The sequence below is a fragment of the Solenopsis invicta genome, chromosome 14 (assembly GCF_016802725.1).
Source record: "Solenopsis invicta isolate M01_SB chromosome 14, UNIL_Sinv_3.0, whole genome shotgun sequence".
NCBI classification, from domain to species: domain Eukaryota; kingdom Metazoa; phylum Arthropoda; class Insecta; order Hymenoptera; family Formicidae; genus Solenopsis; species Solenopsis invicta.
In genome coordinates, this window is record NC_052677.1 from 16,439,762 (window position 1) to 16,460,969 (window position 21,208).

General features: G+C 43.9%; 3 protein-coding genes across 4 annotated transcripts; all 3 read left to right on the top strand.

The window, feature by feature from the left end:
- Positions 1–1,181: 1,181 nt before the first annotated feature.
- LOC105207619 (40S ribosomal protein S17) lies at positions 1,182–2,794 on the top strand. The gene is given in 3 exon segments (NM_001304589.1): positions 1,182–1,206; positions 1,493–1,644; positions 2,474–2,794. Coding segments are annotated over 3 exon segments (393 nt in total). The 5' UTR covers positions 1,182–1,203; the 3' UTR covers positions 2,712–2,794.
- A 154-nt stretch (positions 2,795–2,948) lies between these two features.
- LOC120359557 lies at positions 2,949–4,834 on the top strand. Its single transcript, XM_039457510.1, has 2 exons — positions 2,949–3,551; positions 3,876–4,834. The coding sequence occupies exons 1-2, from the start codon at positions 3,313–3,315 to the stop codon at positions 4,210–4,212; spliced, it is 576 nt and encodes a 191-aa protein (XP_039313444.1). The 5' UTR covers positions 2,949–3,312; the 3' UTR covers positions 4,213–4,834.
- Positions 4,132–20,345, top strand: LOC105207620 (ubiquitin carboxyl-terminal hydrolase 3). 2 transcript variants are annotated; one of them, XM_011177178.3, is made up of 6 exons: positions 4,132–4,995; positions 15,032–15,179; positions 15,474–16,287; positions 16,484–16,729; positions 17,063–17,256; positions 17,707–20,345. In XM_011177178.3, the coding sequence occupies exons 1-6, from the start codon at positions 4,899–4,901 to the stop codon at positions 17,867–17,869; spliced, it is 1,662 nt and encodes a 553-aa protein (XP_011175480.1). In that variant the 5' UTR covers positions 4,132–4,898; the 3' UTR covers positions 17,870–20,345. The 2 variants fall into 2 exon arrangements, with proteins under 2 accessions (XP_011175480.1, XP_039313443.1); XM_039457509.1 differs by lacking the exon at positions 4,132–4,995 and adding an exon at positions 12,449–14,684.
- The last annotated feature ends 863 nt before the right edge of the window (positions 20,346–21,208 follow it).

Here is a 21,208-nt window from a genome sequence, read left to right on the forward strand (position 1 = left end):
ATTCGGACTGAAATGCGATTCGAGGTAATCTGTACGCATCTCCCGTTTCGCGATCGATGTCTGATACTTTCTGAATGACAATTGCGATGTTTCCGCGCATGAGAGACTGCGTTAAACTACGACAATTTATGGGAGGAACGGAATGATTCACGCGCGCGAACTTTTCGTGGCGACGCCATTCTCCTAACTAATGACGATTCGAAGTCTGACAAAAGCAGTTCTGCCATTGGCTAGACCAGGTTTTGATACGAAACAGCGAGCCAATCACAATCACAGTTTGATAAATCCGTTCGTTTGACGCGCGCTTTCGGCGCTTAATACAAAATTAATATGTAATTTAATGTTCAACGGGGAAACGACAGAACAAATGGAGTGAACTCAAAAAATGCAAGAAAAATGTAATTTTTACCTCGCGCGGAAAATAAATATAGATGTAAAATTATCAAACGGTGAACGTGATTATATCCAACAAAACATTTATCGGAAATATTCATAAATATTTTATAAACTTATATTCAAAAAATATGTAGTTATATGTTTTATAGAAATTTTTTATAAAGCTCTTAAAATAATACGAGAATTATTATTACAATATGTAAAATATATTTTTTTAAATATGTTGAAAAATAACTCTATACACGTTATAAGCTTCTTGATTATTAATTACAATTTTCATAAAAGTGTGTACAAAATATTTGTGTGTACATGCGCGTCTCCAAAATATTAATTAAAGCCTACAATTTCATTCTTGTATCTATTATATATCCGGAAAAAAATTATTTATACAATAATAAACGGTTTAAAAAAACTTACAAAGTTCTAATTTAATATGAATAATGCTTTCTAAAATTAACATAATAACTTTTAACTAATAAAATTTTGTTATTCATGTAACTTGTAATACAACTAAATTAATTTTATAAGCCATTACCTTTAACTTAATTTAGTTAAAAAAAATATGTTATCCTGATTAATTACTTCGATATTTGATACAATATTTCCTATATAATTGTAATTCCTTTGTTATCATTCGTTCTTTTACAGTTGATTTATCGACTGCCGTTTCTTATCGACTGCAACATTTGCACGAATCGTTTCGTTCGTAATGTCTCCGCCTGACGTCGACAGCATCGCGTAAGGTCCCATCGATTTTTCTCCCTCCTTTTCGTCCGGATTCGTGTCTTTTCCGGTATCAAAGCCAACATGGTGCGTATGCTTTATGACGCTTTCTAATCTAAATCGGTGAAAATTTGTAGCAATCCGCAAGAAATTATCCGCGATTCACGCGCGCTCGTTTCATGCAATCTTTATTCGATCCGGGAGTGCAAATATTAATCGGTCCAGGCCGCTGTGATAACGCGAGATAGCCTTGCTACTTTAGTTTAGGTTATGTTCACATTTTGGCAGTGCGATATTCACAATTGTGTATATTAAGGTATATGTAATGTGCGTGTCCGATTGTTGATTCATATTGCTCTTCCACGATTTGCAGAGTCGCGTACGAACGAAGACGGTCAAAAAGGCCGCGAAGCTCATTATCGAGAAGTACTACCCACGTCTCACCTTGGACTTCCATACGAACAAGAGGATATGCGAGGAAATCGCTATTATCCCTAGCAAATCCTTGCGCAACAAGATTGCTGGGTAAGTGAGCAACAATATTTAAGCATCGCAATTTATTTAGCTTATTTTATTAACTTATCAATGATGAAATTTGTTATATTTATCGACTGGTATTCAGAACATGATTATGAGGACAATAGCATGCATTTATCTTCATACAGAAAAAGAATTCAAAATATTTTTATAGATATCGTAAACAACAGAAATTAACCGTAATAATAGTTCAATAAAATAAAATTTTTGTTTTTAACATTGTAATCCTGAAAATATAATTTTGAAAATAATGAATTCTGCTGAATTTAATGTTAATGTAAAATATATTGATTAAAATTACTCAATACTAACAGTGTTAGCTTAAAAAGACAATTTTGTTTTTCTGTTATTTAATATTTTGATATTGATGCGAGATATGTGCAATGTGGCATAAGAATCATTCTATGTTTATCGTTTGTTAGACATAAAACAATGACAAAAATATAGTAACATCTTTATAAGTATATTCTGAATACAAATCATTAACTTTTGTAAAGATGAAAAGAGTTACTAATGTTCCATTTTGTTTGGCAATAAGTTTTAAATGTAATACAATAATTTGATTATGATTCAAGTAAAATATGAACTTGTTCCCTTTAATTACTTTGTGCTCAGTTTATTTTTCTTCTTACATTGGAGAGAAAAAGAGAAAAGATGAATTGTGAAAAAAGTTCAATTAAAAAAAGACAATGTTGTGTTATTATGATTCCAGTGTCAGTTTATTCATAATGTTTATCATATTGCTATGCATTTTTTATCTTCATATTACTCATATGGACTTTCAGTAATAAAATGATAATTATATTTTAATCTTTAGATTTGTCACTCACCTGATGAAGAGGCTTAGGCACAGTCAGGTACGTGGTATTTCCATCAAGCTGCAGGAGGAAGAGAGGGAACGCAGAGACAACTATGTTCCCGAGGTCTCCGCTTTGGAGCACGATATCATCGAGGTCGATCCAGAGACCAAGGAGATGTTGAAGATGCTCGAGTTCAACAACATCACTGGGCTCCAACTTACACAGCCAGTTCCACAGTTTAGCAGACGTTCTTAAATATTTCGCTTTCTCTTTCGCGTTAAAAAAAAAATGGTTGGTCTTGCACTTTTCAAATAAAATTTGCAAACTAACATCTACAATACGCGTGCTACTTATTGTGTCAGAACGTTTGGCTTTTCTTTTCGTAATCCTTGATCATTAACAGTTCCAATTTTAGTTAATAACCTTAACTGTCCAATCTCCAAGTCCTTGAAAAAAAAATATTTATACGAAACTGGTTGTAATTTTAATACAATGGAAAATTGTTTCTTTTGATCCAATGACCTCGATGATATACCAAATATTCAAAAAGGTATAAAACGATACGATTTACAAGTGCATCGAGAGGAAAAAAAGAGGAGCCGAGACAGCGGCGCGCGTGCGCTCAGTTCTCCGCCATTTTAATCACACTTGGAAACGCGTGCTATGATCGTCCGTTTCACACCGCGAGTCCACGTACGTTTCGGACGAAGACGTCCGTTCTCGTCGTCTGTTGTGGTCGCTATGTGAGACATAATCGTCACTCGGGGCAGGTCCCCCTCGTGATCCTACAAGCCGCTGATCTCCGCGCGCGCACACACAGACATACGGGTAATCTCATTGCGGCACATGTGCGCCAATGTCAGGATCATCTCCTCGCGTCGATTCAGCCGAGCAGAGTGTCGCTTTTCATTGCGCTCGCGTAGCCACGCCGATCGCGATTCTGCGACGGGGGGATCGATCACGTTTAACCGCCCCGTGCCGCCGGTATCGTCGCCGTTTTAAACAACTGGTTCTACTGGCTCGCGATACCTCGCACGACGTCGTGCGTGAGACCGCACCGAGGAGAGGGATAGGAGGGCTACGACTACATCCCTGGTGCGTTGCATCGTCCAAGCCAGGTGCAGCTCGAACGTTTCTCGGCACCCAAGCGGGGTCTCGTCGTGACGCGGGGGATTCTCTCGTCTTTCCTCTCTCGATGATCTGGTTCTCTAACAATACGTTCTGGGAAGGGAAAGGGAGACGGTGCATCTGCGGCGTTTAGATCGCGAAACGGTCCGGTATCGCGCAAGACTTTGCCGCTTCTTTCCGGTTTGTCGTGCGTCCCGTTTAGTGGAGAGAGTGCATCCGACGTGATTCGCACGATCGGAAGGCAACGCGGTGAATCGCGTAAACTACTCATCTCGTTGTGCGATTTTACAGGATCGATTCGAATCAGCTGGGGCCGCGGTGTACAAATTCAGCGACGGAAAGCGTTCGGCCGGCCCTGGTCGGTCGGGCCGCGAGGCTGCGCGCGACCCTAGTCCTAGCGCGATCCAAGGCTAGGAGACCTAGCGCAACCTCGTTGGAGCGAGGAGAAAAAGAGAGAGACAGCGGAAGAAAGGGCGCGACGGTCCGGGCGTGGGAAAGAGAGAGCGTTATTATAGAACGGGCGAAGGAACAGGTCGGGTCGGGGCGCGCTCTTCGCACGGGTCTGCCTGCTGCTCGGGGGACAGGAGGAGAGCCCACACGGCTGGCGAGAGAGTCAGTCGACTATTAGTGGTCTGTGACTCTGGAGGTGGTGGGCCGACCACCGGCAGAACCGAGCAGCTCCACGCAGCTCGGTCGCGCTCGGTCGGCAGTCGGGGCCAGTCGGCCGCACCGCCGTTCTCCTCGCACTCGTTTGCTCACTCGTTCGTTCTTTCGCTCGCTCGCTCGTTCGCCCGTCCCTCGCTCTCGCGTTGCGCGCCGCCCGCCGCCTTTCAGTAAGTCGTACGCTGCGCAACGGGAGCGACGGTCGTCGCCACACGCGTTTCCGCTCGTAAATTCCTTTTTTTTTTCGTTCCTTCATTAAAGGCGACGTAACAGTGTCCTCGCTACCACCGCGCTATGTGACGGATATCACGGGGCACCGCAGCGTGTACCCCGCCTCGTATACCACGTTCCCTACCCGAACTCTATCCCACCGGCGTACCCTCTCGCCCTTTACCGAGACCTACCCCACCTCCCTCCTCGCCCGTTGCCCCCTCTCGTCCCTGCCCTTCCCCCTAGCCGATCCTCGTCCACCGCCCCATTGTGGAAAAAGAGAAAGACGGACTGTCTCGTGAACGCTCGTACGACGACGGCGACGACGACGATCACGACAACCACGACTACAACCACAACCACGACGACGACGACGACGACGAGAACGATCACGGCGAGGTGGCCACGAGGGCCTCGTGGAAAAGCGTGCCTGGAGAAAACATGGAGTGTCCGCACCTCGCTCAGAGCGTGCGATTTGGCGATGACAACGTAGATGGATCGGGCTGTGCTGTGAAGGATCTGCCGTTCGTCTGCGCAGGTAGGGACTCGTACAAAGCCCCCCGAGAAGTGCCTTCTCTACCGATTCCAAGCCAGCTCGAGCGAGACGCAGAGAGAGAGAGAGAGAGAGAAAGAAAGCGTTAGAATGGTAGAGACGAATGGATGGATGGATGGATGGATGGATAGGGAACCCAGGTCTCCTCGCTATTGCTTCTCCTTCCCCCTTTCTTTCTTCGGCTCGACCCTGTCCCTCGCTCCGTTTTACTCTCCTCTTCCTCTCGCGAATCCGCACGACGATCGGACACGCGCGCATACATACATACACACACATACACACACATCCACGCATACACATACAAGCGACACGAGCTCTCGCGGCAACTCTCTCTCCATCTCCCTCTCTCCGTCTCTCCCGCACGCTCTCGTTGTGCCACGCTGCTCCTCGCCTGCGTTCCGTCTCTCTCATGACCCAGGCCCCGGCCGTTCCTCTCGCGGCCTTGAGCCGTCGTAGCCGAGACGCGACGAGACGAGACGATCAGGCGGATCGCACGCCGCTATTTCCCTCGGGAAAAGCACTGACGCGCTATATACGCCGCCCCGTGCGTTTTCGCGGCGACGGTCGCCGCCGACTTGTCGTCGACCGTCGTCTCGAGTTCTCCCCGTTTGACGCACGAAGCGACCAACGAGCAAAGTATAGCGGATCGAACTCGTCGCTCGGCTATGTGCGCCTGTATACGTATATACCCACGCTCTCTTTCTCTCTCCTCTCCCTCTTTCTCTCCTTTCTCTCTCTCTCTCTCTCTCTCTCTCATTCTGTACGATATGCACGCGTGAGACGCGAGCAAGCGAATGGTGTAACACGAGAGTTTGTAGGTGTGCATCGCTCTCTGTGTGCCCGCTCGCTCTCGCACGGCATGTTCGTGGTCCCATGACTCGTTACGCGCGCGAGAGCGCGACGGCGGCGTGGTTAGTGACGCTGGTGATGGTGCTGGTGCTGATGGTAGTAGTGGTGGTGGTGGTGGTGATGTTGGTGGAGGTGGCGACGACGACGGCGGCGGTGGCAGCGGTGATGGTGGTGTGCGCGTGTGCGTCGTCGTCCTGCTGGGAGTTCTCAGTATGCGCCGCGCGGCCGTCATCGGAAAATCAATACCAGACGGCACTAATCAGCTGGCCCTAAGATCCATCGTCATTAGAACTCGCCGGCTAACGGTCCGCCACCGCCGCTACCGCCGTCGCAACGCGAAATACGACAACTCGTGAAAATCCCACGAGAAGGAAGAGAGAGAGAGAGAGAGAGAGAGAGAAGGTGCGGCGCAAAAAAAAAGAGAGAGAGAGAGAGATGAGAATATCATAGAATCGTCCGTGCGGAAATTTCGATGGGCCGCAATCGATGTCGATTCTGCGGAGAGCATGGGAGAGAAGGAAGGGTACCCCGCGTCCGTCGTGCTGTTGTCTCTTGCCTCTCTTGATAATATAATAGGACCTTCGTTCGCCGAGTCAGACAGTGACATTGGTCGTGCTAGCTCCGAGCTATCGATTGCAAAGATGCACGGACAACGGTCATTATAAGGGGGGACGCTATAGAGACGCAGGATCGTTGCACGTAAACATTAGCTCAAAGTTAAAAGCGAGGCATCACCATCAACCTCTCCCTACGCGTAAAGTCTTCCGCGGCTTTAGCCACGGAAGAAAATGGAGGATCATTAAGTCGTCATTAGCGTCGGGACGCGACGGACGTTGCGGTAGGGAACGTAGCCAAGAGCCGAAAACACATTAAACCCGTTGGTATCGTCGCAAACGGTCGTTCACAGATTGCAGAACTCGGAGCAGCGGATAAGTATTATCGCTGACCGCTGCGCGAGTTGTGTTCAAGTGGCGACGTTTACGAGACAATGCGCGCGACACAACGACGGGGACCAGAGTAATAGACGAGAGGCAGGGGGAGTGGGTAGGAGGGGACGAGACCGTCGACGATCGCTCGAGAGGAGTGAGCGCGCCGTCCTCGGAGGCCGTGAAATCCACCGACGACGGCCACGACCGTTCTTCCCCGAATCCTGGTGCTTCGCGTGGCCGACGGTTCCTTCCTTTCTCTTTACGCGACCTCGGGACTATATTTATCCGAAACATGTGTGTGCGTTTTTTCTCCCCTTGTACAACGTCCACGCCGTCCGTCCCTCCACCCCCTTCTTTCAGCCCCGAAACCCCCATGGATCAGCGCAATTCGAGTCGCAAAGTGCAATCTCGGTGACTCCGCCCGGATAAGCCAATTCCGTTTTGCGATTTGCATCTCGTGTCTCCGTGATGCTGCCAATATTTTATGTAAATCGCCGCGCCACCGCCGACGATTCGCCAACATCGTGATCCGCAAACGGCCGTGAAACGCATCCCCCCCCCCTCCCCTCCCTCTCTTTTTCCGCTGCTTTCCCGTCTTGGGAAGTCTTGGTTAGGCGGAAAAAGAAAATTTGATTAATTGCGGTTACGAATGACTACTAACGACGAACTATTTGCTCGAGAAGCAACGGTGATTGCATAGTCTTCCGAGTAATCAAAGTTCGATTGCGCGAGAATGCAGACTCCTCCGAGCGTGCGCTTATGCTGCCGAATATACAGAAAGCGACAATCGTTTGTTTGTCCAACGCGAGAGATAACGGAGAAAAGTCAAGTGAGAAACTTGTTTTTTGCTCCACTAGATTCACTCGTCGGTCTTTACGCGATCTGCCTGAAGATTCTCGATCATCGCGTGACAAGGCGGGTGATACAGTAATTGGCAGCATCATCCGTCATGATCGATCTCCCTGTGCCGATTACTGTTCCTTTCTTTGAACGGAAATAGAACGGCAGATAGGTGCGAGCAGCTGCCGCTACAAGTTCGCTAACTGCTACCAGTTTCGTACACTTTTGCGGCTTGAACGACTGGTTGGTAGAGTCGACTGCGATTTTCGAACCAGCCGTTCGTGCTGGAGCGTTGCGGTTCGTCTTTCTTCTCGCCGCGACGACGCGCGGATGGTGGGGCGGGCGTATCGGTAGGAAGCGTAACAGTCAGCACGAGGAACAGGCTGCCGTTAATTTCGGGCGTGGGCAACGAAGGGAGACGCGCAGATAGAACAATAGCTTTGCGGTGCTCGTTGTGGTGCTGGAGAAGCCGTCATAAATTGCCCATTTCTACCGTCGGCTGTCTCAAAACTTGACCTCGCGATTTCTCAGTCTAGTTTGTGTGATCTCTTTAATATTAAATAATGCGTAAAGAACAACAGCAACGTTACGAATGTACCGCAGTGATGTAGGTACGGTCGCTACATGGAATTTTTGATGCTTCCGCCCCGACCTGAACTTCGAGCTCTCGACAAATGCGCAATAACTCCTGCGGTAGTCTCGTTTTATCCGTATTCGCAGAAGCGTCGCGCTGCCTATCTGTAAGTCGCGAATGTTTTTCTGCGATTATCTATCGCTCTCGCGGACTACAATCGCTTTAAAAGTGGCGAGAAAAAAATGAATGATTAGAAGAAACTGGATTAGAGAGTAGGAGAAACACATAACGCTAAGACAGACAAATTGGAGAGCGGGAAAGAGAGATGCTATTATTATTCGAGATGAACTCGTGAAAAGAGCACGGGTCGATTTCACAGAATCGTGTAATTATAATCCGATGATACTCACGAATCGAGCTTTATCTTACTAAAAATGACGTTATCAATTAATAGGAAAAAGAGAAATGCGTCGAGACCCATGTTGTCCTATCAAGTTTACTCTGGACATTTATTCGCACCGATGCAATTTTTTTTCCCATTGACCAAACGAATGAAAAGACGCTTGTTTGTCGTTATGTTTGCTGAATGAAATAAAGAACAATTGTTTGCCGCTGGTAAATTTAAGGACGGATTTACGGAAAATAACTGAAGGACACTCAAATATTTGACTGTGTGGCAAAATAGGTGCAAACTGGAGATGCACACGCGATAGATTTTACAATCGGGCGCAAAGCACAGCGTATACGTGAATAATACATCGCGTACAGAAGATAATAGATACGTCACTGGCGATGAGTCAGTATTCCGACAGACGAACGAACGCACTTTCCTCCTTGCGACGTTTGATTACTCAACACCGGTGCTATCGGCGATAGCCACCAGATTCGTGGTGCTTTCGGTGCTCGGTCGTCACGGCCGTCTGTCAAGGATGGCCGTCGACACGCAGATATAAAAAAATATTGACATTAGCATCCTCGGCCGATAGCATCAACTTTAAAATAATATGCTTAATTAACATGTAAACTTTAATTGTCATCAAAATTACAATTTTTCAATTGACGAAAATGATCATTTTTTATTTTTATTCCTAATTATTGAAAGAATTATCATTTTACATTTCTGTTTCTAATCAATTTTCGACTTCACGATTCCCGTCTTTTCTATTTATAGCAATGATACTAGGCGCATTGCTTCCGACTTTGCTTCTAATTAAATTCCATGACTGCTTCATTACGTCAATAGTACCAGTTATCCAATATTTGTCGCGGTCAGTCCATCAAGATTACGCAAATAAATACGTGAAACAACAGCGTCAAGTGACTCGTTCTCGGAAATTTTTTTCCTGTCATATTATATCTCTCCACTCGCGAGGACGTGGCGTCGCGATTAGCGTCGCGAGAAACCGGGCGAGAGAGCGGTTCACGCTCAGCGAATCGCGACGTATCCGCCGGTGGATCGATTTAAATGCCTCTGGGAATCGCGCCGCACGGTGGTGGTCGCCGCGTGTTTTCCGCGCCGGCTGAGAGCACGAGCTGGAGGAGAGAGGGAGAAAAAGAGAAAAAAGAAGTATCGCCCCTTACGCACTATAAAAGGACCCTCGTCCGCGCCGCCGCCCCTCCTCCGCCGTCGCTTTTCCCGTGCTGCTGCTGCTGCTGCGGCTGCTGGTGCTGATGCTGGTGCTGGTTACCGGTGCAGGCTGCCTACCTTCAACTGCACAACATTGCAAAATCGATAATCGCGCGATCGGAGCTCGCTGCGAGAACGAAGACGCTTGTATTATACTTCGATATCGTTTCTCCTGACGTAGATGCTTTGCTCCGCGGATATCGAGTACCCTTTCGGCGCAGACAGCGCTTGTCTTTCTCGTTGCGGACATTAGCGAAGTATCGATAAGTCTATCAGGTTACCCGGATGATGTACATGGACTAAAAATGCAAAAAATTTCGATGGTCCTTCGAGATGACACGGAAATGTGATGACACATTTTATAAATATGCAAAGCAAAGTCCACTGTTAAAGTCCACTCTGTACAATGTTTTGTGAGACCAGTAAATAAAAATGATATATCTTCGTAATACTTAATTGAATCGCGATATTTTTTTTCAAATAAATGCATTATCTAATCTGATACGACATGGAGCAATTGTTTTACTTAACACTTTGTACACGCGTTGTTTTACGTCACACGTTGAGTCATACGACACTTCTTAACTGTCATTAATTTTACAGATATAAAAATATTTTTCAGTAACTCCTGCAGGTTGATAAAGCTATTACCAAACTCTTTTTTTTCAGTGTATACTTTCACATCTCTAGAAAGTATGTGTATGATTTATTAAAAGAAAAAGTTACATATGTTACAACGAATTACAGTGACCTTAGTCTTTTAAAGGAAGGAAATTAGGACAAAAAAATGCCGAATCGTGTATGCAGAGCGTCGAGATTATAATTATACCGGATTGAACTGAAATCGATACACCCAGAAGATTCGGACATTTTCGGAAGCTGCGATTGCAGTTATTCCCGAATGAGCGAACGTATCTGTACTAGACCGAACAAATGTCACGCTCCCATCGACCAATTTCTCTTCGTCACTCTCATCCGTTTTGCAATGTCTCGTTCTCCCGCTCGTCGACTTTCGGGTGACAACGACGACGACGTCGTCGTCGTCGTCGTCGACGTAGGCGTGGCGGAATCGAGCGTTTTCAGAATTGGAGAGTGAGATAAAGAAAGAAGAAGAGCTATCTAGCACTCGTACCTTCGAGTAGGTACTTCCTTCTTCGACGGTATGCCGCGACAATCGATGCAGCCCTCATCGCCGCGATTCCATCGCGATCGGAACTTTCTTCGATTTTTGGTTCGTGTCGCTGACGTCCGTGTGCATCTCCACGCTCGCTGACGCAATTCCCAAAAATACTTCTCGGAGCTTGATCATCGACCGTGTCGCTGTTTCTCTCGAGGCTCGTCAATGATTTGTGATCGAAAAATCATGAGTTATGTGTTTATGACGTGAGCATAAGCTTCGCGTGTTACCCGTGCATTTCCATATTCCTCTCCACCTCCTCCACTCCTACGGATAATTTAGTGATTCTCGAGAAGCGAATTTTTGAAAGTTATATTATTTGAAATAAAAGAGATTACTGAATCATTTACATAAATACAAAAATTATATGCTATATGTATTACATTAATTTGTTGTTTTCAAACGTGTCGTCTAGTTATGCAATATCATTATTATAAATATACAAAACGTTTTTTATGTAATTTTTTCAGAACTCTGAACTTTACTTCAACAAAAAGTTTTCCACCGTATTTGGTATCGATTCCTTTTTTTTAAACAAAATGTACTTCAAATGAGTTTATTGTCCTACTCGGTGCTGTCTTTTAACGTACGACTTTAAGCAGCCTTGTATTGGACTCTTGACTTAAAATAATAAAAGAACAAGATCCATTCACACTTACATAAGTAATGAGTAAGATTTTGCTATTTAATCACTTCCCGCTTGTTCGTCATCGTTATATCGCTCGCAATAATAGTTAATCTAATCTACATCGAGGAACATCCGCGTGCGCGAGGATTTACCAGATCGCTTTATTGAACAAGCGGACATTGAATGAATGAACGAATGTGCTGTACGAACGATATCGTGTGTGTTGCCGTAAAAATTTATGCATTTTTCGACCGATAACGTTCCTCGTTACGTTGTTCGTTATCTATGATAACACATTGAACATTCGCAGCTGCACAACCGTATCCCGCACCATCCACGTCGTTCTAATGACAGCGATTTACTTTCTGGCAGACATCAGCAGTAATGATGTGCTAAACAACATTCTTTACTCGTACACTAATAAGCACTGTTGGAGTTATAATTTCCATTGGACGATATAAAGTTAACTCGTATCCTCGTTTTGCTAATTTTAATCAATGAAACTAGTTTTATTTAGATCATACTACGCATTCTTACTACATACCAATTATAAAGTTCGCAAGTATAATATAATACATTTATATGGAGAAAGTTAATCTAAGATTATTACATTACGTAACATAATATGAACGATAAAATCGTTGATTTAATAGCAATTTATACGTTACGCTAGTCACTCTACATATAATTTACATTTGCAATTAAACAACTTGTAAGATATTATCTGCCGAAGAAACTTTTTATTTGCCTTTGAGAATTCTATTACAAAATAATTTATTTGAAATAACTATACTTATGTATATCCAATTTGATAATGATATTTTTTTTCTAATAACGAAATGATTTTTAGGCTAATAGAAAAATGATCGTTCAAGATATATTCACAATTAATAAAGAGTTACAAAAAGATATTTTACTCCTCAATAATCTTTAAGAAAAACTTATCGTTCCAAGTAAGATTTTTATCGCAAACTCTGAACCTGCTCGGTTTTACTCCCTCTTGTTCTTTGGTACGAGATTCTCATAGCAACGAGTTGCTGATTAAAACGTGCCAATAGAACACTCCTGTGTATGTTCTAAGGCTTCCTACATTGGCACCGAAAACGAACGTGACTCTGCAGAGTAACCTTCGGCAAGTTTGGGTTTCCGGTGTTACGGATTTTTGGCCTTTCATTTTTTATGCGGTCACGCTTTTTAAATTCCATCTGTTCTAGGGGATTCCTTTTTTTACACCTCATTGTGTATAAGATCACAACGTTGTTCGCAAATATTACGATAACGCCTTACGAAAAATTCAAAGAGAGATTACGCCAGATTTCGAATGCGCGAATTGGAATCCGTCTCGTGTGCTTCGCATGTGTAAAACGCTGACGGATTTACCGCCTTCTGATATCCTGAATCAGTGAATTCCAGCTTCTGTACGTTCGTCATTTTATAATTTTGCAACCGCTTGTCTCTTGCAGTTCACACGGGAATTATAATCCTCTTATACACTCCTTATTCACGATGTAAAAAGATATAATTGCTTTTATTATTTCTAATGTGGAATATTCGAAAGTTACAGCAATCGTTGAAAATATCTTTATTACGTTGAGTCTCGTTTGCATAATTATTAAAATTCTATGATTCCTTCTCAAGATTCGAAGAGGAATTCGATTTCGATCATCGATTTTCTCTTCTCTTCACGTCGACGAAAAATCATTTTCTGGATAAGATTCCGATTAACGAAAGAAAAGCACGAATCACCGGGAATCCCAAGCCCGATGAAATTCTGAGACACTTTGCGATCGATCGGCTGCGAAGGGGGTGTGTCGAACCCGTGGCTCGCCACCGCACCCCACTTTTACGTGGTCTCGAGAATTACGTAAGCTGAGATGAGTCGAAACGACACGGCGATGCCGACTTGCACAATTTCGTAACCACCAGATATATTACACCTGCGACTGGATGGTTGATCATGTTAGATTGTTGTGTGTATGTGTGTGTGTTTGTGTGTGTAATATTTATTAAATAATAAAATATACCTGACAACTTATCATAGTTAAAACTTATACATCACTACATAGCGCCATATTTAGCATCTCTGTAAATTCAACATTCTGTGTTATTAGAAATTTGATAGATTTAGGCTCTTTTTGGAAAAATCATATAAAGTTTTATAGTTTCAAAGAGTTTTTATTATGATTAATATTCAAGGCGAGAGAGAAAGAAACAAAGGTGAAAAATTTGGATCATTTAAATTACTCGGGTAAAATATTTTAATTTAAATTGTCGAGAATAACAGACTTTTTTTATAGATACCTGAATCTGGATAGCTTCGTGAAAAGTCATTCTGAATCATCAACTTGAAATAATTGGAAAATATTAAAAGTAGTTTTTCTTTGAGCGGATGAAAATTTTCCAAGTCTCCTTGTGCATGATTTTTTTTTTTCAGAAAGCTAACATTTTCTTGAGATTTTTATTTAGACAAGCAAGGTTTTAAAAATATTAAAACCAGTTTCTTCATAAAAAAATAATTGTTGCATAATATTATCATATTATTATAGCTTTGGATTCTTATTTTTTCTTGAGTGCCAGTAACCTTTTTAATATACACAAAAGAGGTTTCGAAGAACTCTCTATCATTATGTCAAAATTCTAAAAACAGATAATTTTATAAAGGTATTCAGCGTTAAATTCAATCACATCTCACATCGAGTCTTGTTTCAATGTAAAAAGATTGAATTCAATGTCTACTTATTATTGATGATTGAATTCATTATAATTGTGATAAGAATAAAATGGTCACATTTAGCGTTAACTCTGCGATATGAGATTAAAATGATTCTGCTGATAGTAGAAGCGCAGCATACATCACTATTTCTGCACGCTATAATCCTTCATCAAGGATGTCGCCAAATAGCGCAAATATATTTTAGTCTACCAATTTCCATCACATCCATTTTCCTCTACGAAAGAATGTAACACTTGGATATAAAATGCCTCTTGAGATGCATGAAGAAAATATTTTAATTTATTTAGCTCGATGCAGCAAATCAATGACAATACAGGTATCGTCAATACACAGTCCAAATTTAATTATATTTAATGCACATCTGTAAAACACTTTATTTTTAACGGAATCACGAAAAGGACAATTTTGCTGAAATACAGATCTGAAAATAATTATATTGATCGTTTAAGCTGATTGCTAAAATTTGATAGTTGAACATAAAATCATTTTCTAATTTGTATCCAGCTAAATTTTTAAATAATACAATAAAATTGTTCTTTCCATACAGATTGGTTTCCACGCGTGCAACAAACCATTCTCTGTTTCATTATCGATAATATACAATATCGATTGAACTTGTCTGGTGACTATGTTATTCACGTTTCGTATTATTATCGTGCACAGTGTGCGGTACTGAGAAGAGTCCCTGGCTTTGTCTACACTGCGGGTCCGTGCACTGCGGACGCTACGTGGCGGAACACGCGTTGCAGCACTACGAGACTAATACTCAACATTGCGTGTGCATAGACTGTGAGAGCTTGGCAGTATTCTGGTGAGTCTCCTCCGTATCCCTCTGCTTTCACCGTCTTCGCATGCCACTGTCTACGCGTGTCTCTCCTCCATCAAAACCGGTATAATTTTGGAGAGCTGAACTTCCGACGGGACGCGCGAGACATTATCGCGCGAAATTTATAAATATCTATCTATGGATAAATCGATAAGTTTATTGATGGATCAAAACGTAGAAATGATTTTACACTATTTTGTGCATCGCAATACTGAAATATATAAATGGATGTTGTTTTTTATTGGGAAAGCTGCATGCCTCGTGTTTCGTTTCTTTCAGTTACACTTGCGACGAATACGTGGTAAACGACACGACGAGTGGGCAGATCGAGAAGATACGGCGCGTCACCTTTCGCAAGGATGAGCACAAGGAGAACGATGAGAGCTGGAGCACGTCGCCGCCCACGACGCCGCCGTCCTCGAGATCGCGCGACGGCGGCGGCGACGATCACGACAACGACGATCCGGACGCCCTGTGGAAGGCAGAGGTGGTCGTGAGAAATTTACGGCCGAGAACGGCGCGAAAGAGGCTACACTCGCTGGACGCCAGCAGCGCGGACAATCGGCCGGCCAAGCGTCGCAGCTCCAAGAGTACCAAAGAGAAAAAGGTTGTCGGTCTGAGAAACCTCGGTAATACCTGCTTCATGAACGTAGTGCTTCAGTCCTTCAACAACATCAGCCACTTCTGCGAGTACCTCACGCAAATGCCGTGTCTCGAGGGCATCGCTTTTGACGAGTCCACGGGGCCGCCCACGCATCGCGGTCGCATCGTAACGCCGGGTCGCGCGAAGGAGATGTCCATGAGTGACGCTCTGCTCGCCGAGGAACTGCGAAAGGTGTTGCTCGGTCTAAGCTTGGGCGGTTCCAACGGCCAGGCGATATCGCCTGAGTGCCTGTTCCTAGCCATCTGGAAGGTCGTGCCGAGATTTCGGGGCTACCAGCAGCAGGACGCCCACGAATTTCTCACTTACATGCTCGACCGACTGCACACCGAGCTGCTGCAGCTGTTGCCCAGGCTGGGACACGAACCTCTAGGATTACGCGGCAAACAGAGTATCGTCACTGCCGTCTTTGGAGGCACTCTTCTTAGCGTGGTAAGTTGAACGGCCTCTGACCTCCGGACAGCGAACCTCGATTGCGCGCGAAACGTACGTCCTCGCAGCCTCTTTGGCAGGAGGGAATTTCTGCGCTCTCTCGAGAGACTGATGTCGCTTGCCAAAGTCATGTTCTTCTTCGTTTTTCTTCTTGGGAGAAGCGCGGACGAATTATGGATCGCGTTTCCTCGCGCAGGTCCACTGTATGAACTGTCGTACGGACTCGAAGACGCACGAGCCCTTCCAGGACCTCTCGCTGGACATACCGGACAGACTGCAGAGGAGCAGGACGAAGGAGCAGGAGGAGGTGTGCAGTTTGACTTACAGTCTAACGAGATTCTTCAAGGTCGAAGAGCTGGCGGACAGCGAGCTCTACTTCTGCGACAACTGCATGGGCAAGCAGAGGTCTACCAAGAGGTTCTGGATACACAGGCTGCCTAACGTGAGTATTTTTCAAAGACGAAATCCTCGACGAGATCCATTCGATGGCACTTGGAATAAAAAGCTCGATTTCAAATTTCCTTATCAAATAAGTTTCAATGTAAAAGAATTCTAAAGTCCTACAGTTTTTTTTTTCCTGAGAAAAAAGTCAAAGTCTCTAATTTAATAAATTTTTCACGCGCATCGATTTTTTCGACGTCGCTCCAATTTCGTTGAGCGTTAGTTTATTCGCGGACATGCGTGCTCCGATCGATATAGTTTGCACGAACGAAGCGTGACCCGAAAAGAGAACGCGGTGATCGATGCTCATATGTTGTTCTCGCTCTTTCCGCAGGTGTTGTGCCTTCACATTAAAAGATTTAGGTGGTGCAATTCCTATCGCTCGAAGGTGGACACGCAGGTGGATTTCCCGATGGAGTCTCTCGACATGTCCGCGTTCACCGTGCGCGGCGTCACCGGGACGAGATTGGGCGCTCAGAATAGTCATCTTTACGACTTGGCTGCCGTTATCGTGCACCATGGTTCTGGGTAAGTTATTCCGAATCAACACTTTTAATTGAACCGGTTGGTTACCCGACGATGAAGACATTTTGAAATTTTTCTTGTAATAGTAACAATTATGGCGCAATCGACGATACGCAATAAGATAACATAGCATTGTTTCCTATATATATATAATCTACATTTTGTAATACTCCACCGTTTCTCACAAATGTATTTGACAATCGTTAAATTGCACTGTAATGCTTGTAACCGATTCTTAATTTTGAGGAAACGATTAAAAAATTCTTGCAACTATATGTGCACTTGGATTACGTACCATGCTATTTTACGAATCTTCACAGTCAGTGAATGTTCCAATTGTTAAATACATACGCTTGAAATTTAAATATAATTTCATAAAAATAGCTTAAAGATTGTTTATTATTTTTCCAAATTTTTCCAATTATATTAACATTGTGTAATCATGTGTTGCAGTGCCGGTACTGGACATTACACTGCCTTCGCCGTGCATGACGGCCAGTGGTTCCATTTTAACGACAGCTCAGTTCGGCCCGCGACTACCGACGCTGTCGCTAAATGTAAGCCTTACATTCTGTTCTACGTGCGGAGGGAATTCTCCATTCCACCCCCCTTGTGACGTCGTTTCCCCGACAACAAGCCCCGTCCCGGCAGCACGAGCCTAGATGATGATGATGAGGACGACGATCAGGACGACGTGGAGCGAACGAAAGAAAACTGAGCGAACGTTTCCTTGCGAATCTCGAAGCGAGCAAATGAACAGACAAACGAAGTGGAAAAAGCAAGAGACCGCCGGTCGCGCCTCGAGCGCTTCGAGATCGGAAGACGAAGATTCGTCCGCTTATCGCATATATTATATCCATACACATAAGATAGACCCCGCATGCTATATATTTTCTAGCACTTCGAGTAGGTTTGGTAGAACGGTGAGAGAGGAAAAACGTGGGGAATTTGTCTTCTACTGTCCTTTGTTGTCAACAAACCGTTACGCATCCGACCTGCGCGAGAAAAAAACAGACTCTTTCATGTTTTGCTTCTCGCACCGTTCTGCTATGGACAGAAAAAATATATATACATATATACATATATAGCTAATGCTGAATCTATCTTATATGTTATGATTATATCCATGATTGCTCATTGTTGCCAAATCGTACAATTTCATTAGAAGCGTAAATAGTCCGCGTTCGCTATCGCGCCTCGACAAGCCGCTACGACGACCTTTGAGACGCGATTGGGATAACCGGTCACATACATAATTCCGCCGCCACGTTAATCGCTCGAACGCGTCCCTCCTCGCGCTTTATCAGATGATTAAAATCACGCTGCTCTTAAATTAGCTCGATATCCGTCGAAGAAAGGTCGACCGGTGCAGCGTGTGAACGCGCTGATACATGTATCGTATCTCGTCACAGATTATTCTCATGATCTTTCTCATCGTGTCTTGTCCTTTCGTTGGAGACGCTATAGTCTCCTAAAAGCATAAAACAATTTTCCTCTCTTCGGAATGCTTTGTTTCATTTGTCGATCGAGATCATGGTTTTTAATTTTTTTTTCTACGTTTTAATGTAGAATTTTTTTTGTTTCTGCAAATTTCACGGTATGTTTATAGCTGAGCTATTCTACCGACACATTCTATCCTATCAAATCATGTTTGTTTTTAATCCTTTTTTCGATTCTTGTTTATTTTTTTTCTTATATCATATTTTATGGAATTTCTAAATTAGGAATGTATTTACTTTTTTCTTTATTTATATATAGAGAGTTTGTTCTTTTAGAACGAACACATACCATTGTCATTTCTATCCGGATATGCCCCGATTCGCGGATCTTAATTGCTCTAAGACGCAGGATTGGAATTTGCAGGGCGAATCGCTAATTCGGAGATGCGGTGATGCGGTGACGCGAGAGAGAGAGAGAGAGAGGTGAAAAAGAGAGAGGGACAGAGATGGAGAAAGAGAGGAGAACATTGCGATGTATGATTGACGTCGAGCACGCATGCGTATCGTGCCAATGTACGTAGCACGCATGCGGTCGCGTGGAGGTGCGCGATTGTATGCGAGGCATGTGCCGGCGGACGAAGCTTCTCTTCCTTTCTCGGTGACGACGAGAAGAGTGAGAAAGGAAGCTAGGTAGATAGGGAGAAAGGGAGACAGATGAGTGCGCTCGAGGTGGATCGCGGAAACGCATTGCCTTTAGCGTCGATTTTCTTTACGCTCTTACGCGGCGGCCGTCGACCGCCCTCCTCTCCCTCACCTTGTCCCTCCCCGCCCTCCTCCTTAACCCCTTCATGATCAAATCGATTAAAACCCTCCCCGATAGCGGAATAACGTGTAATCGTCGCGTTCCTCGTGTGTAGTCCTAAAAAAAAAAAAATAAAAAAAAAGGAGAAGGGTTAAAGGGAAAAAAAGAAAAAAAACGCGAAAACGACTGGTCTTCTCGGTAGATAGATCTTTTTCTAGGCTTAGCGCACGCGGCTCACGTCGTCCCGACGGAGCCCGGAAAGCAAGTACCGTATAGGGCCAACAGCGTTACTTCTCAAGCGACAGCCTTATCCTTTCCTCCTCTCCCATCCCCGCAACCCGTGTCTCCTCCTCCGTCCCTTCGTCGTGCATGCGTCCATGTATATACTTTTACGCGCACACAGACACACATATATATATACACACACATACGACATATGTTATACACTTTGTACACATATACGTACACGTACACATGCATGAATGTACGCATACCACGTATCCCCCGATCTCGCCCTCTCCACCATCGTCCTCTCGCTCCTCTTCCTGGTCCCTTTCACGAAAGGCTCTCGACGACTCTTATGTGATTATTTAAAGACTTATTTTTTCTATAATGATAACGATAATAATGATAATAAGTTAATGCGTAGCGAAGAAACGTTTTATTAAGGCGATAAACTGCGATAATTGCGCATCTACGGCAAAGACTCTTACTCGTGTATAAACATGACGGAAGTAACCGTGTAACAACACAACATACATGTACACGTACACGCAGCCACACATAACAATTATTATTGAGAACAAGTGAAATATGTACGAACGGCGAATAAATAAAGAACATGAATCGACGATGGGCTTCGATTACGTGCCACCGAAGCCACATCTCCGGTTATCAATCCTCGTGATCATCCTAAGTATTCTCAATACTTTTATTTCCTGAGCGCTGTATTTAGGATAATTTCGATCGTGTGGACTGCTCCAATTTTTTCCCCTACCAATCACGTACGTGAATTATTAGCCGAGCTACGCTCGGAAATTGTATACAAGACGCTAATTACACAAAGTTGTTGATAAATGTAATTGTTATGTTCTAATATCAATTAATTCTATATGTACATAAAAAGTAATGATAAAACGTTGAAATGCTGCTGCGCGAAAAATGCAGCGATCTTTTTTATGTAGCGTCAAAGGAATAAAGAACAATTCCAAGTATCGATAGTGGATACTTTCTCTCGGTCGACAATGAAGAACCGGTGTCGTTACCATACGGCGTCTTTCACGAAAGTATTGAACTGCAATTCGTTTCCCCCGTTCACCGGTCGAGAGAAAGTATCAGTTGCCGATATTACTGAATACTTCTGCGATGTCACAACTATTTCTTTCTTTTCTGCAGCAGGGAATCGGATTTCTTCACTTTCGAGACCGGACCTCCCGCCTTTACTGGCGAACGATATTTGAACGGCGCGATTGTGTGGCATAGTCTCCAACAGAGGCAACTAGTCAGGTCTTCTTCTATTTCTTCAATCTCGGAGATGAAGTTTGACGGAACCTTTCGGTCGATACTCCGTTTACCTTTCCCATCCGATGGCATCACGTGATCCGAAATTAGCACGTCGTGCTGTTCTTTCGAAGAATTATCACAATTTGACGACAATGCCTTATCAGACTGTAGAGAAGTCTTCGCGAGAAAAATCGAATAGCGATCTTTCGGT